This window comes from Rhinoderma darwinii, chromosome 8 (assembly GCF_050947455.1).
Source record: "Rhinoderma darwinii isolate aRhiDar2 chromosome 8, aRhiDar2.hap1, whole genome shotgun sequence".
NCBI lineage: Eukaryota > Metazoa > Chordata > Amphibia > Anura > Rhinodermatidae > Rhinoderma > Rhinoderma darwinii.
In genome coordinates, this window is record NC_134694.1 from 121,057,407 (window position 1) to 121,072,897 (window position 15,491).

General features: G+C 48.2%; 1 protein-coding gene across 1 annotated transcript in view; it reads left to right on the forward strand.

Moving 5' to 3' along the window:
* The first annotated feature begins 292 nt into the window (after window positions 1-292).
* The window catches only part of UTP14A (UTP14A small subunit processome component), a 19,289-nt gene continuing 4,090 nt past the window's right edge, over window positions 293-15,491 (forward strand). Inside the window, exons 1-13 of the mRNA XM_075836601.1 lie at window positions 293-431; window positions 723-795; window positions 1,292-1,362; window positions 3,340-3,404; window positions 4,396-4,538; window positions 5,549-5,704; window positions 6,835-6,954; window positions 7,152-7,246; window positions 9,033-9,156; window positions 9,264-9,341; window positions 9,939-10,311; window positions 11,148-11,581; window positions 12,210-12,403. Coding sequence (XP_075692716.1) covers window positions 373-431; window positions 723-795; window positions 1,292-1,362; window positions 3,340-3,404; window positions 4,396-4,538; window positions 5,549-5,704; window positions 6,835-6,954; window positions 7,152-7,246; window positions 9,033-9,156; window positions 9,264-9,341; window positions 9,939-10,311; window positions 11,148-11,581; window positions 12,210-12,403 — 1,985 coding nt within the window. The 5' untranslated portion in view covers window positions 293-372. The remainder of the gene's footprint in view (window positions 432-722; window positions 796-1,291; window positions 1,363-3,339; window positions 3,405-4,395; window positions 4,539-5,548; window positions 5,705-6,834; window positions 6,955-7,151; window positions 7,247-9,032; window positions 9,157-9,263; window positions 9,342-9,938; window positions 10,312-11,147; window positions 11,582-12,209; window positions 12,404-15,491) is intronic.

Sequence of the window (15,491 nt, forward strand, 5' to 3'; positions counted from 1 at the left end):
CTCTCTCTCTCTCTCTCTCTCTATATATAGTGTATAGGGTTATACATTCTCTTCTGGATCTATAGGGTTATGCGCCCTCTTCAGAAAATGTCTCGTATGTGATTCCTGTCATTCCTGATAGAGGGCGCTAAAGGATTAGCGCCCTCTATCACCGTCTTCTGGAATGTCAAGGTATAAACCTGATCTTCTCCCTGCAGGTTCGCGGCGCCATCGTGCGGTCACCTTCCATCATTTCACTTTACTCTATGCGGATGAGGAGAGAGTTACGTCACTGTGAGGGCAGCATGCCGGGAATAGCGCGACACTACTGGCTGAACAGGAAGTGGAGGCGCTTTACGGCGTGAAGCCCACGTGTTGTACTGTGGTGAAGAGATGCGCCCGGCCAAGAAAAGCGGGCGAGTGACGCCCTCCAGACCTCAGACAGGGCGACGGTGAGCACTACAAGACACAGCATCTCAAGAGTGTCAGCGAATGCTGGGACTTGTAGTGCCTGGGGGGGGGGAGGGTGATATGCGAGAGATCATAGTGTGGTGGTGGGAGAGGTGACAGACTAATGGGGGAGAATTGGGGGGAGGCTGATACTCAGGGATATGGGGGTGTCCGTTACAGAGGGGTGGGGGGTCATGGACTTAATGTAAATATGGGGGGACGAGAAGGTGGGGGTGTAGGGATGATATTGGGGTCACCTATCAGTGACGGGCGATGTGATTTGCGTTTTGCAGCCTCCCGAGCACCATGGAGGATGATGAGAGTCTCTTTGTGACGCAGCCGCCAGTGAGCGCCAGCGAGGACGAGGTACGTTGATTTGTTTGGCGCGATCTCCGCTGTTATAATGGACTGGTGTGAATAACGCCATGGATACGGTGTTATGGTAAACGTCCAATAGTCCGGCATCCGGCTCATATTCCAGATCATCAGTCGCCTATACCTGTAATACGCACAAACCTGCTCCGATTGCTGAGGTTGACGCGCAGGACCCGCCAAGTGGCGTTTAGTCCTGATAATCCGGCGCAATGTTTTGTCCGGCTTCATTTTACACGAGGCGAAATGTTGCAGTAAAATTCTGATAATCCGTCATTCCGAACCATCAGATGCCCCCGCACCGTCTACGGACTGACCGGCTCCTGAATATCGCAGTGACGTCCCGCGTGTACGCGCTTGCGTTGACGTACACTATGATCTTCAGGACCAAGTGCCGGACTATCAGATGAACTCTTGTTAATCCGGCATAAAGCTGTTTTTGTTGGGTTATCAGGACGGACCTGCAGTGATGATGATCTTCTTCTTACAGGAGGACAGCGACGCTGAGCGGAAGCACCAGAAGCTCCTGGAAGCCATCTCTGCCCTGGGCGGCAAGAAAAGGTGCGGACGCCGCCGCTGCGCGGAAATCGAAGCAATCCTAGAAAATACAGCAAGTCTATAAAGGGGTCTCCAGCCTCTGACAGGCGATATAGAGGAGGGGGAGGGGTCACCAGATCTGTGGAAAAATCGCCTTCAATGCCCACGGCGCCGCGATCGCAAGTGTCATGGAGGCGGCTCATCGATGCTGAAGTTCTCCCGTCTCTCCTCACTGAACACCCATCCAATCTGAGTGATGACTGGAGCGTCCAATCAGGAGACGACTAGAGCAGAGGGTGGAGCTTGCGATAGCGCTGCCGGGGGGATTAGGCCGGTTTCCCGTGTAGCGTAAACACTGCGGAATTTCTGCAATGGAATCCTGTGCGGACATTCCGCCGCACTTACAGCAGCAGTGGATGAGATTTAGAAATCCTGCCCGCAATGCGGGAAAAAAAAAGCCCACAGCGTAAACGTTGATAAATTGATTTGCGATGCGGACAATTTCTGCTGCGTTTTCGTTGCTTTTCTGTTGCGGGTTTTTCCTCATTGAATTCAATGGGGGTGCAAAACCGGCAACAGAAAGTCAAAGTCAAGTGTTGGGACTTTTGCGGCCGAATCGCAGCTTGGAAAAAAAATCATAATTACCCCGTATAAAGGTTTCTCTTTTTTTTTTTTTTTTGCAGCGCTGCTCTCCGCAGCGGAAATTACTCCTGTAAAACGGCACCATAATGGGGTGCGGTTTTATGGATGGAAGGTGCTGCGGGTTCCAGGTCGGGTACGCTGCGTAGTTCTTAGGCTACGTTCACACACAAAATCAAAAACGTCTGAAAATACAGAGCTTCATGGGAAAACAGCTCCTGATTTTCAGACGTTTTTTAAGCCACTCGCGGTTTTTGCAGCGTTTTTTACGGATGTTTTTGGAACTGCATTTCTATAAAGTAAATGAAAAACGGCTCAAGAAGGGACATGCACTTATAGTCCCTATAATCTAGTGCCGGATTACCAGACGTTCCAGATAATTGGACAGTTATAAAATAGAAGCATTTTAGTGTAAATATTTTTCCCCGACTTGCTGGCGCAGTGTTTGTTTTGCTTTATCTTGTACCCAAAATACTATCATGACCGTGGCGACCAGCAAGTAACAGGTCACTTGAATTTCCAATCATAATATTGCGCTCCCTTATTGCTTCCTTGGTCACATAATACTATCTGAAATAAAATAACGTAGCGGCCCAACTGCGCAAAATGTGGTCCATGTGATTGATGATGTCATGTTCTCCGCGTGATTGATTGATGTCATGTTCTCCGCGTGATTGATGATGTAATGTTCTCCGCGTGATTGATTGATGTCATGTTCTCCGCGTGATTGATGATGTCATGTTCTCCGCGTGATTGATGATGTCATGTTCTCCGCGTGATTGATGATGTCATGTTCTCCGCGTGATTGATTGATGTCATGTTCTCCGCGTGATTGATGATGTCATGTTCTCCGCGTGATTGATTGATGTCATGTTCTCCGCGTGATTGATTGATGTCATGTTCTCCGCGTGATTGATGTCATGTTCTCCGCGTGATTGATGATGTCATGTTCTCCGCGTGATTGATGGTGTCATGTTCTCCGCGTGATTGATGGTGTCATGTTCTCCGCGTGATTGATGGTGTCATGTTCTCCGCGTGATTGATGGTGTCATGTTCTCCGCGTGATTGATGATGTCATGTTCTCCGCGTGATTGATGATGTCATGTTCTCCGCGTGATTGATGATGTCATGTTCTCCGCGTGATTGATGATGTCATGTTCTCCGCGTCATTGATGGTGTCATGTTCTCCGCGTCATTGATGGTGTCATGTTCTCCGCGTGATTGATGGTGTCATGTTCTCCGCGTGATTGATTGATGTCATGTTCTCCGCGTGATTGATGGTGTCATGTTCTCCGCGTGATTGATGGTGTCATGTTCTCCGCGTGATTGATGATGTCATGTTCTCCGCGTGATTTGTTGCAGGAAGAAGTTGTTGGAGCGGACGGAGGCGGGGCTCCAGGTGTCAGAGTTCGGTATTAGCGCTGAAGGTGGGGCTTATATTACTTTCCTTTTTTTGTGTGATTCTGGGTAACACCAGATGTGACTCCGCTGCAAAATCCTCGTGTATTCATTGTAAAGGGTAAAATGAACGTTTGTGTTTTTCACTACGTGTGGATGGCGAATACGCGCCGCAAATCCGCGGTTATTCTGCCACGTCTGAACACGTCCTTACAATCAAATATAATTTTCCTTTAAGATTGAAAACACAATGAATATAAATATTTGATTTCTCATCTTCTGTTAAAAATCTGTATCTTAGTTATCTGTTCCTGGGAAAGCTGGGTGACTACCAATATATCCGCCATTCCAGCTCCCACAGGGGTCGTCACCCGGCTTACCTCATGTCATATATGGCAAATCTAGCAAAAGATAAACCACTATAGGCCAGGAGGAACATCACAGCTGCCGACTTGCAATTCAGGCCTGTGAGAAAGCTGGGTGACAACTGCAGTAATATGAAAATTCAAGAAATAACCGCACCGGAATAGAAATATAATAGGAGTGCGAGCTCATCAGGACTGGATTCAATAGTCCGCTGCAGTAATGGGACATAACTAGGCAGCTGTGCTATTCAGGAGTCTAGGAAAGCTGGGTGACAACCCGAGTAGAAGCTATCCTGGCAGCCCTATTAGTTATACAGGAATGGCGGATGTATGTGCAAAATTAAGCAGTATTGACGTTCAGGACCCTATGAAAGCCGGGTGACCATCCCTGAAGGTTCTGGCCATAGTGATAGTCACCCATCTTTTCTGCCTTGGTATGAGGTGATGCAACCCCCCCCCCCCCTTGCATTACAGTCTGAGATTTTCCATTCCTGACTCTAGGAAAGCTGGGTGATGATACAGCTGCGGTTACTTCTCCCTCTGTGGTTGTCACCCAGCTTGTCTAGACTCCTGAATGGCAGAGCTGCCTCATTATGGAGCAGCGCTGAGGTTGTCGTCCTGTCATTCCCGCTGATCGCCTTTGTGGTTCCTTCAGGTGCCGGCGAGAAGATAAACATCACTGATCTCATCGAACCTGTGAAAAAAGAAAATGCGCTGTCCAAAGTGAAGAAGCAGCTGAACAAACTGCAGGAAACGAAGAGCGTGGAGCTGCCGCTCAGCAAGGAGGAGACGCAGAAGGTATGAGCAGCATGGGGTGCGCGGGATATACCTCCTGTTATACATCATCCCACCACCAGAGGGGGGTCACACATCTCCGCTGCCTCCTTAAAGGGGAAGTTCACTGAAATGTGTTCTGGGAAAATACAGTTCAATGCGACTGAAATGTTAAAAATAAAACCACCTGTAATGCGCCCTGTAAATCCTGCACCATCCCGGCGCCCGCTCTGCCATAGTCCTTGTTTTTAGCACTACACTGCGTACTGTCGCAAAGAGCGGTAGTTGTGTGGGGGGGGGGGGGGGTGGGTTGGAGGTGCAGGGAGGGCAGATATATATATTACATTTTGATTTCTTTAGACATTTGAAGTAGAATTAACGATTTTAGAAAACAAATCGGTGTTTAATGTAAAATTCTGTAACTTTCTAGTATACGTTGTTTTAATTCCTCACAATTTTCAAGATCTCTGCTTGCTTTCAGTAAGTGGGAACATAAATCCAGAGGCAGAAAACCTGTACAGGCATAATACTTCTCACGTTCTAGACTAAATACAAGTGTAGCAAACAAGAATGCTTCATTCACTGACAGCAAGCAGGGAGCGACGCTGTGCGGGAAACTACAAACGTTCTTACAATGGGTGAAGGTCTCGACTCCGGGACACACGGGCAGCGGCTCATATGATACGAGTATAGGGGGGAATCGCATACATAACAATTCCATAATCTATTGCTGTTTGAGCAGGAGAGATCTGATAACGCTGCAAGGCCTGCGGCTGGTGAGGAGACAACTCCTATAAATAAGACAATTACATACATAGCAATTCCCAAATCTGGTTTATGATCCGTGTCACGGGAGGGAGGACCTGGTACAATATAGATGAGACTCGTGACCGCAGCAATTCCTATATCTCCGTTATTACCATATTGTGTGGAATTGTCTGTTTAGCAGTTTCCTGGTTCGGGCAGCAGCTCCTGTAATAGAATATTAGACGACTAAAGAGGAACCCAAGTGCTGAACTTTATTTTTTCTACAGATCCAAAGAATCGTATCCTACAAAACCACATCGGCGGAGGTGTCGAAATGGGAAAACGTCGTGAAGGAGAATCGAAAAGCCGAAAAACTGGTCTTCCCGCTCGATGACCGGACACTGAAACCGGCGCCCATAGAAGACACCATGACGGGATGGAAAGTGAGTGACGCTGCACGGACGGTCACCCACATTTTATTTCTCGTTGATCTGACTATTGATGAGGGACGGATGATATTCTGTATTTTATCTGTTTCGGGGAAAGCTGGGTTGCCACCAATATGGCCGCCATTACATCTCCTACGAGGTCCCCGGACTCCTGAATGACCAGTTGGCTAGTTATGTAGTCACACATGTGCGGCTCCGCTATCACCGGCTGCCGGGGAACATCTACCAATCAGGACGACGCGACCAAGTATCGTTTAAAGCCGGCGTCCCGCCATTAGAGGGGTCATCCGGGATTGTACAATGAATCGCCTATCCTTAGGATCTCAATATTAGATCGGTGGAGGTCGGACTCTCAGCACCCCCCGCCGTTCAGCCGTGTGAAGGGACCGCGGCGCACCTACGTAGCCTCTCCATTGTTTACATTGGTTTAACCCGTTAGTGACTGCCCATAGGTGGTTTTACGGCGGCCACTAACGGGCTTTATTCCGATGCAGTACCCACTCTTTTTACGGCGCTGCTTCAAAATAAATAGCAAAAAAAGCCCCAGTACAGCCGCATCGGTGGAGAAATAAGAGTTATGACTCCTAAAGTGTTTAGAATTTAGGACGCAAAAAAAGAGTTGCAAAATTTCTGGGTCCCCCCCTCCAAAAAAAGTTAAAAGTAAATCAATAAGTTATATGTACCCCAAAATGATGCTATAAAAAATACTTGTCCTGCAAAAACGAAACAAACAAGTCCTTATACAGCGACGTCGATGCAGAAATAAAAAAAGTTATATCTGTTTGAGTGAGACAAAACGAAAAAAATAGCCTGGTGATTGAGGCCTATAATAGGCCGGTCACTAAGGGGTTAATATCTGTTCGTATTTGCCGTTCCTTTCGTAGCCGTTATTTTGCAACATTATATCTATTTTTATTATACTTTTATGTTTATTGTCTGTTGATGCACAGCAAAACAAGGAAAGGTCCCCGGGGGGGGGGGGGCACAAACTTTTATTTCTTCATTGTATATCTTGCGGCTCCGCGTTTTTTTTGATGTTTCTGCCCTCGCGGCGGGGATTGTACATCCTAGAAGGTCGCTGTGATTTACTTTGTATTTTGTTTTTGTTTTTTATGCCACTTTAGGCGGCGACACCACTGGAGATGCAGATATTCAGCATCCTGCATAAAAATAAGCAACCCTTAACTGATCCGCGGCTCACCCCGCTGGAGGAGGCGTCTCTGAAAGCCATGAGCTTGGAAGAGGTAAGGGCGGGGGAGGGGAGGTTCAGGAATAAGGAGTTGAAGGGGGGCCGGAGAGGCGGGGGCCGGGAGAGGCGGGTTCAGGGGGGCGGGAGAGGCGGGCTCGGGGGGGCGGGAGAGACGGGCTCGGGGGGGCGGGAGAGGCGGGGGCGGGACAGGTGGGCTCAGGGTGCTGAGGATTGTTCTGTGTCTTGTTTTAGGCCAAGCAGCGCCGGGCAGATCTCCAAAAAGCGAGAGTCCTCCAGTCCTACTATGAAGCCAAAGCGCACAGGGAAAAGAAAATCAAAAGCAAAAAGTAGGCGGCTCCTGTATATTATTATATTATATTGCCAGTTTCTTGTGCCCGGTGGTGCAAACGCTCCTGCCTACGATCTTTAGGCCTCATGCCCACTTCAGTCTTTTCCTTCAGGGTGCTAGCTGTTTTTCTGACGGCTAGCACCCTGACCCATTCATTGCAATGGGGCCATGCACACTTCAGTTTTTTAGAACTAACAGAGGTGTGAACATAGTCTAAATCATAATACCATAGGGTTGATGTTCATGTTGATGAGAAATTAGTAAACATGACTCCACTAGCAGAACAGTGAGTGCAGCTCTGGAGTATAATACAGGATATAACTCAGGATCAGTACAGGATAAGTAATGTAATGTACACAGTGACTCCACCAGCAGAATAGTGAGTGCAGCTCTGGAGTATAATACAGGATGTAACTCAGGATCAGTACAGGATAAGTAATGTAATGTATGTACACAATGACTCCACCAGCAGAATAGTGAGTGCAGCTCTGGAGTATAATACAGGATATAACTCAGGATCAGTACAGGATAAGTAATGTAATGTACACAGTGACTCCACCAGCAGAATAGTGAGTGCAGCTCTGGAGTATAATACAGGATGTAACTCAGGATCAGTACAGGATAAGTAATGTAATGTATGTACACAGTGACTCCACCAGCAGAATAGTGAGTGCAGCGCTGGAGTATAATACAGGATGTAACTCAGGATCAGTACAGGATTAGTAATGTATGTACACAGTGACTCCACCAGCAGAATAGTGAGTGCAGCTCTGGAGTATAATACAGGATGTAACTCAGGATCAGTACAGGATAAGTAATGTAATGTATGTACACAGTGACCCCACCAGCAGAATAGTGAGTGCAGCTCTGGAGTATAATACAGGATATAACTCCGGATCAGTACAGGATAAATAATGTATGTACACAGTGACTACAGCAGCAGAATAGTGAGTGCAGCTCTGGAGTATAATACAGGATGTAACTCGGGATCAGTACAGGATAAGTAATGTACTGTATGTACACAGTGACTCCACCAGCAGAATAGTGAGTGCAGCTCTGGAGTATAATACAGGATGTAACTCAGGATCAGTACAGGATAAGTAATGTATGTACACAGTGACTCTACCAGCAGAATAGTGAGTGCAGCTCTGGAGTATAATACAGGATGTAACTCAGGATCAGTACAGGACAAGTAATGTAATGTATGTACACAGTGACCCCACCAGCAGAATAGTGAGTGCAGCTCTGGAGTATAATACAGGATATAACTCCGGATCAGTACAGGATAAGTAATGTAATGTATGTACACAGTGACTCCACCAGCAGAATAGTGAGTGCAGCTCTGGAGTATAATACAGGATATAACTCAGGATCAGTACAGGATAAGTAATGTATGTACACAGTGACTCCACCAGCAGAATAGTGAGTGCAGCTCTGGAGTATAATACAGGATGTAACTCAGGAGCAGTACAGGATAAGTAATGTAATGTATGTACACAGTGATTCCACCAGCAGAATAGTGAGTGCAGCTCTGAAGTTTAATATGGGATCAGTATAGGATAATGTCATGTATTTCCAAAGTGGCTCAAATTTGTTTGTAGATTTATATCTCAACCATAAAATGACGGTCGAAGGTGGACATTCCCTATACAGTTCCATTTTATGTTCTTTTCCCCGGCAGGTGATGGAGCAGTCTATATATACAGCACGGGTCATACACTCACATATAACTCTGTCTGGTGCAGCTTTTTATGATGTTATAACCCCCGGTCTGATTCTTTCAGGTATCACAAGCTGCTGAAGAAAGCCAAGAAGAAGGAAGTCTTGAAAAAGTTTGAGCAACTCCGGAAAGTTAATCCAGAAGCGGCTCTGGAGGAGTTGGGGAAGCTGGATAGACTCAGAATGGAGGTGACTGTGTTGGGGGGGGATTCTTCTGGTTTTTATGCTTGAGGACTTCCGGGGAATTCTCCATTTACTGCAGATTCAGCCTGACTCATAAACGTGTTCTTTTCCAGGAGCGGATGACTCTCAAGCACCAGAACAGTGGAAAGTGGGCAAAATCCAAAGCCATTATGGCCAAATATGATGAAGGGGTGAGTGTCTCTTCTAAAAAATTCTCACAGTAAATTTTTCTTCTGATGTAAAAGGAATTATAGGACGTCTCTGGTCAGTTTTGGTGTAAGGATTAATAATGGGAATTATCACAGCAGCACAGAGTATTTCAGTAGTTCCCTCTGCTGATATTTTAGGCGGGGCCTGCTGCGTGTCTGACGTTACTGAGGGAAAGGCAAGTGTTATGTAAGGAGGGAAACAGAGACAAGTGAGAGTTACATAGATGGCAAGGTCCCCAGCAGCACAGAGTATTTCAGGCGATGACTGCGCTGATCTTGCTGGAGGACACAGTCTGAGAGTTATAGTGGTAAGAGCAAGATCCCCAGCAGCACAGAGTATTTAAGGAGGGTGTGTGTGTGTGTGTGTGTGTGTGTGTGTGTGCGTGCGTGCGCGCGCGCATCTTTTGGAAGGACACAGGCAGAGTGTTACCTAGTGGTAAGAGCAGGTTCCCCCGCAGCACAGAGTATTTTAGGAGCGGAGTGTGCAGATCTTGTAATCAGAGTTACTCCTGCTCATAGTTACGCCCATGCTCTCGTTGCCTCGTCAGTCACTCGTCCCTTTGTTTTATGATCATTTAGGCCCGCAAAGCCATGCAAGAACAGCTGCAAAAGAACAAAGAGTTAACCAGAAAAATTGAGGTGTTGTCAGAGGACGAGGAAGAAGAAAAGCAGAAAGAGGAAGAGATTATCCCGGACTTCGTCAATGAGGCTCAAATGAGTCTTGAAGGACCGAACCCTTGGATGACGGGAAAGCTGAGAAGTGATGCAAAGGATTCTGGGAGTCAGGAAGAAGAGGAGACACGGGTGGAAGAAGAACTGGTGAAGACCAACGAGGAGGAGGAGGAGGAGGAGGAGGAGGAATCCGAAGAAGAGACTTTACTTAAAGAATTTGAAGACAGAAGACGTCTGCGCAAGGTCCAGGTGGAAGCGGAAACTCTGAACCCAGAGCCGGGTGAGTGCTGGTCCTGCTGCCGCGTCATATACCGACCGCTGTATAGCCAGCGAAGTACCAGTAGATAAATAACTACCATCCCCCGCTGATGTACGTCCTCCCAACTATACCACCCCTCTATTAGCAGAGCCGGTAGAGCTGCTCCCACTATTGAGGACTCGTGCAGACATATATTACATGGGGACCCATTCAATTGCAATATTGGCTGATCCTCAAGACGGCCGCGTTCTGAATGGACAGCGTTGTCCAGCTGTGACAATCCGCTTTAATATACGGTCTAATAATGTATCCAATGTAGACGACTGTAGTAGACTAGATACAACTGTAACAAACCCTCAGCTGTGAGAAGTATTGGGTCTGTACAGGTTTCCCTTCTCCAACGTTTCCATTCACTGACATCAAGCGGACGTCTTAAATGATGAGAAATTGTAACCCAAAGTCTATTAGAAAGTTGCAGAACTATTTATTATACACTGATAAGGAGTTTTCAGGACCATAATATCAATAATAGATGGGTGAGGGTCCAATTCCCAGCACCCCCGGACTAAAGGAGCCGCCCCTCCTCTAATGAGAATGAGCTGCAATACCAGGCACAACCACAACCAAAAGATACGGCGCTGTGCCTGGTAAACAATGTAGAGGGCGGTGTGCTCACTTGTGCGCTGCGGCCCCTTCTGTCTGCTGGTCGGCCGGGAGTCGGACCCCCACCATCATTATTATAGTCCCGCCAAACCCCTTTAAGCTTTATTTTCCTAAAATTAGTTATTTCCCTTTTAATGTGAATTGGTTTTGCTCTACTTTGTCTCGACCTTTATAACCTTCTGTATCTTGTGCAGGGACATTACCAGGCAGCGCGCCGGAGGACAACACCGGAAAAGTGTCTCAGTTCAATAGACTGTTCGAGAGGTTGTTGGAGCAGAACAAGAAAGAAGAAAATGTGCAGAAAGAGAGCGCGGCCGCAGAAGAGGAGGAGGCGGTGACGGCCGACGTGGAGGAGCAGAGGAGAGGCGAGGAAGAAGAGGAAGGTCCGTTATTAATGGAGTGTCTGGAGAGGAACCGGACCATGGAAGATCTCGAGGCTCTTCAGGCACAGGAGCCGGTGGGGGAGGGGATACGCCAGGAGGAGCCGCCATACGAGAAAACCACAGAGAAAATCTCACAACCAACAAAGAAATCAAAACTTATCGACTACCAGGACATTCTACCGCCCAAGGCACGGCCGGTCCAGACGCCATTGCTTCCTACCACAGTGGAGACCGAGGAGGAGGAGGTGAGTAGCATGAGTGGGATTATACTTTAAAGGGGTAGGACCCCCCATTAGTAGAGCTGGCCGGTGGTTGCCCTGTAACTGCAGGGGGAGCTGGCTGATAAGTGTTCTTTACCCTGCAGTGGCACCTAACGTGGCACCCTCGTAGCTGATCTCATTTTTGGGGCTGGCTGATGAGATATGAGGTCCCCTTGTATGGCCTCTATAAGGCCCTAATATTCCTTATGGATAGCAGTTTTCTAAACAATCCTATAAAACATCTCGCCAATATTTTCCAGTATAATTTGACATCTGATGAAAAATGGCTTTCCAAATATTTTCCTTCTCATCAGCGCTGTAGTGTTCTCCATTCACACCCAGAGCTGCATTCAGTCGAATAGATTCCCTTTTGGGCTGCAGCACCGCACCTCGCACTGCTGCCCCTGCGGAGCGTACGCTGCTGTGGTGCAATGTAGGGAAACGAAGAGGTTGCACCAGGCTCTTTGCAATAGTCCTATGCAGAAAATGCTGCATCTCCCAGAATGCACTGCAGCACCTGTCATGTGAATGCTAACCCTAAATGTATTTATGAATTGCCCATCTGTGTCCCCCAGTCATCACTTTTGGATTTTTGTTCCCTTTCCACATTCAGGTTGACGACAGTGAGAGGACGCAGAAAATGATCATTAAGGAAGCGTTTGCCGGTGATGATGTCATCGGTGACTTCCTAAGAGAGAAGCGCAACGCAGTAGAGGCTTCAACACCCAAAGATATCGACCTGATGCTGCCGGGCTGGGGAGATTGGGGCGGGACCAACCTTGAAGTCAGCCACAAGAAACGTCGCAAGTGAGTGTCCCATGAACCCTGATGACATAGAGGACGATTTTAGAGATTTGTTGTTTTGTTTTTTTTATTCCGTTTTGTTGTTTTTTTTTTTGTTTTTTTTATACAAATTTTTGTAAGACTATTTTACATATAAAAAAAAATGCTAGCAAGACCCAGCAGCAGCCTGCCTCTAATGGCACCCGGCGATCATGTGACCAACAGAGACAGCGGCGCTGGCCCTGCCTCTATTCATATACACTGCGCTGTTTTTATCTTCTCCTCGGGGTCCCCGGCAGTCACTGACAGCCGGAGACCCGACATTCAGCTGCCCGATCACTCGGGCAGCAAGCTAAAACCCGTGCCGTAAATAGTCTATGGCGCGGGTTTTAAGGACCCCGACCGCTGGCCATAAATACACAGCCAGCGGTCTGGAACCGGTTAAAAATAAAGTAATGTTAAATAAAAAATACAAAAAAAGTTAAAGAAATAAACACTTTTTATTTACAATAAACATTAAAATAAAAGTCTCATTACGTAAAATAGACACATTCCGTATCGTCGTGACCGTAATAACACATTTATAGCGTTTATAACCCTGATGGGGTTAATTACTATTAATGTGCGGCACATTCCAAATTCATCATCGCGCCTCACATCCGAAAATTGAAGAACTTTTTTTTATTTTTATTGTTGGCAAAGTATCGCTATCGAAGTCCAAATTCCGGTATCGTGACCAAAGCAGAGCACCCCTTGAAGGGGTTAAACACATTCCTGATATTTATTTACATTGCAGGGTATTAACCCCTTAATGACCGCCGATACGTCTTTTTACGGCGGTCATTAGTGGGCTTTATTCTAGAGCGCCGCCAAACTACGTCGCTGCATTAGAATAAAGTAAACAGAGCAGGGAGCCGTGAAATCTCCCTGCTCTCAGCTGCCAGACGTAGCTGAGGGCTGGGGGCGTCCCTGCTCTGCCAGGTGAGATCGATATTAGTATCGATCTCACCTGTTTAACCCTTCAGATGCGGTGCACAATAGCGAGCACCGCATCTGAATGGTTTTGGAGAGAGGGAGGGAGCTCCCTCTCATCTCACTGACACCCGGCGATAAAATCGCCGAGTGTCTGTGTCTTCTATGGCAGCCGGGGGTCTAATAAAGACCCCCAGGTCTGCCTGCAGCGAATGCTAGATCATGCTAGATCATGCCATGCTAGATAAACGGACAGGCAGTAATACACTGCAATACAAAAGTATTGCAGTGTATTATAATAGCGATCGGAGGATAGTGAAGTCCCCTAGTGGGACTTGTAAAAAAGTTTAATAAAGTTTAATTTAAAAAAAAAGTGAAAAAAAAAATAATGAAAAACCCAGCTTTTCCCCTTACAAAATGCTTTACTATTAAAAAAAACTACAATAAAGCAAAAAAGTGACACATATTTGGTATCGCCGCGTCCGTAACGACCCCGACTATAAAGCTGTTACATTATTTAACCCGCACTGTGAACGCCGTAAAAAATAAAATAAAAAACAATGGAAAAATTGCTGTTTTCTGTTAATCCTGACTTAAAAAAAATGTGATAGAAAGTGATCAAAAAGTCGCATCTACTCCAAAATGGTACCAATAAAAACTGCAAGTCGTCCCGCAAAAAACAAGACCTTATACAGCTATGCCGACGCAAAAATAAAAAAGTTACAGCTCTTCGAATGTGACAATGGAAAAATCTAAAAAATGGCTTGGACATTAGGGCCCAGAATGCCAGCAGGGGGAAGGGGTTAAACATCGGTCTATGATGGTCCCTCATTCAGTCCTGACGCCCCCTCCTCCCGATGGTCCCTCATTCAGTCCAGACGCCCCCCCTCCCGATGGTCCCTCATTCAGTCCTGACGCCCCCCCTCCCGATGGTCCCTCATTCAGTCCTGACGCCCCCCCTCCCGATGGTCCCTCATTCAGTCCTGACGCCCCCCCGATAGTCCCTCATTCAGTCCTGACGTCCCCCCGATGGTCCCTCATTCAGTCCTGACCCCCCCCCCCCCTCCCGCCGTCGCGTGCTTATTAAGTTCTGAGCTACTCACTATTTCAGAATAATCCCTCGCAGACCCCCCTGACATTAACACTGCAATAACAGATGTGCCCCCCCCCCCAGAGAGAAGTTCTACACGATCATTATTTGCTACTTTGTGACTTGTTTCTCGTTCTTACTCCATCAAGTCATTGAACCAAAAAGGCAATTGTGTTATTTTGACTTGGGTGAAACATAAAGCGAGGGCTGTAACCTGTAACCCTGTCTCCGCCACCCCTCCCCCTCATCTGTAACCCTGCCTCCGCCACCCCTCCCCCCTCATCTGTAACCCTGCCTCCGCCACCCCTCCCCCCCATCTGTAACCCTGCCTCCGCCACCCCTCCCCCCTCATCTGTAACCCTGCCTCCGCCACCCCTCCCCCCCTCGCCTGTAACCCTGCCTCCGCCACCCCTCCCCCCTCGCCTGTAACCCTGCCTCCGCCACCCCTCCCCCCCATCTGTAACCCTGCCTCCGCCACCCCTCCCCCCCATCTGTAACCCTGCCTCCGCCACCCCTCCCCCCTCATCTGTAACCCTGCCTCCGCCACCCCTCCCCCCCTCGCCTGTAACCCTGTCTCCGCCACCCCTCCCCCCTCATCTGTAACCCTGCCTCCGCCACCCCTCCCCCCTATCTGTAACCCTGCCTCCGCCACTCCTCCCCCCTCATCTGTAACCCTGCCTCCGCCACCCCTCCCCCCCTCGCCTGTAACCCTGCCTCCGCCACCCCTCCCCCCTCGCCTGTAACCCTGCCTCCGCCACCCCTCCCCCCTCGCCTGTAACCCTGCCTCCGCCACCCCTCCCCCCTCGCCTGTAACCCTGCCTCCGCCACCCCTCCCCCCTCATCTGTAACCCTGCCTCCGCCACCCCTCCCCCCCATCTGTAACCCTGCCTCCGCCACCCCTCCCCCCTCATCTGTAACCCTGCCTCCGCCACCCCTCGCCTGTAACCCTGCCTCCGCCACCCCTCCCCCCTCGCCTGTAACCCTGCCTCCGCCACCCCTCCCCCCCATCTGTAACCCTGCCTCCGCCACCCCTCCCCCCTCGCCTGTAAC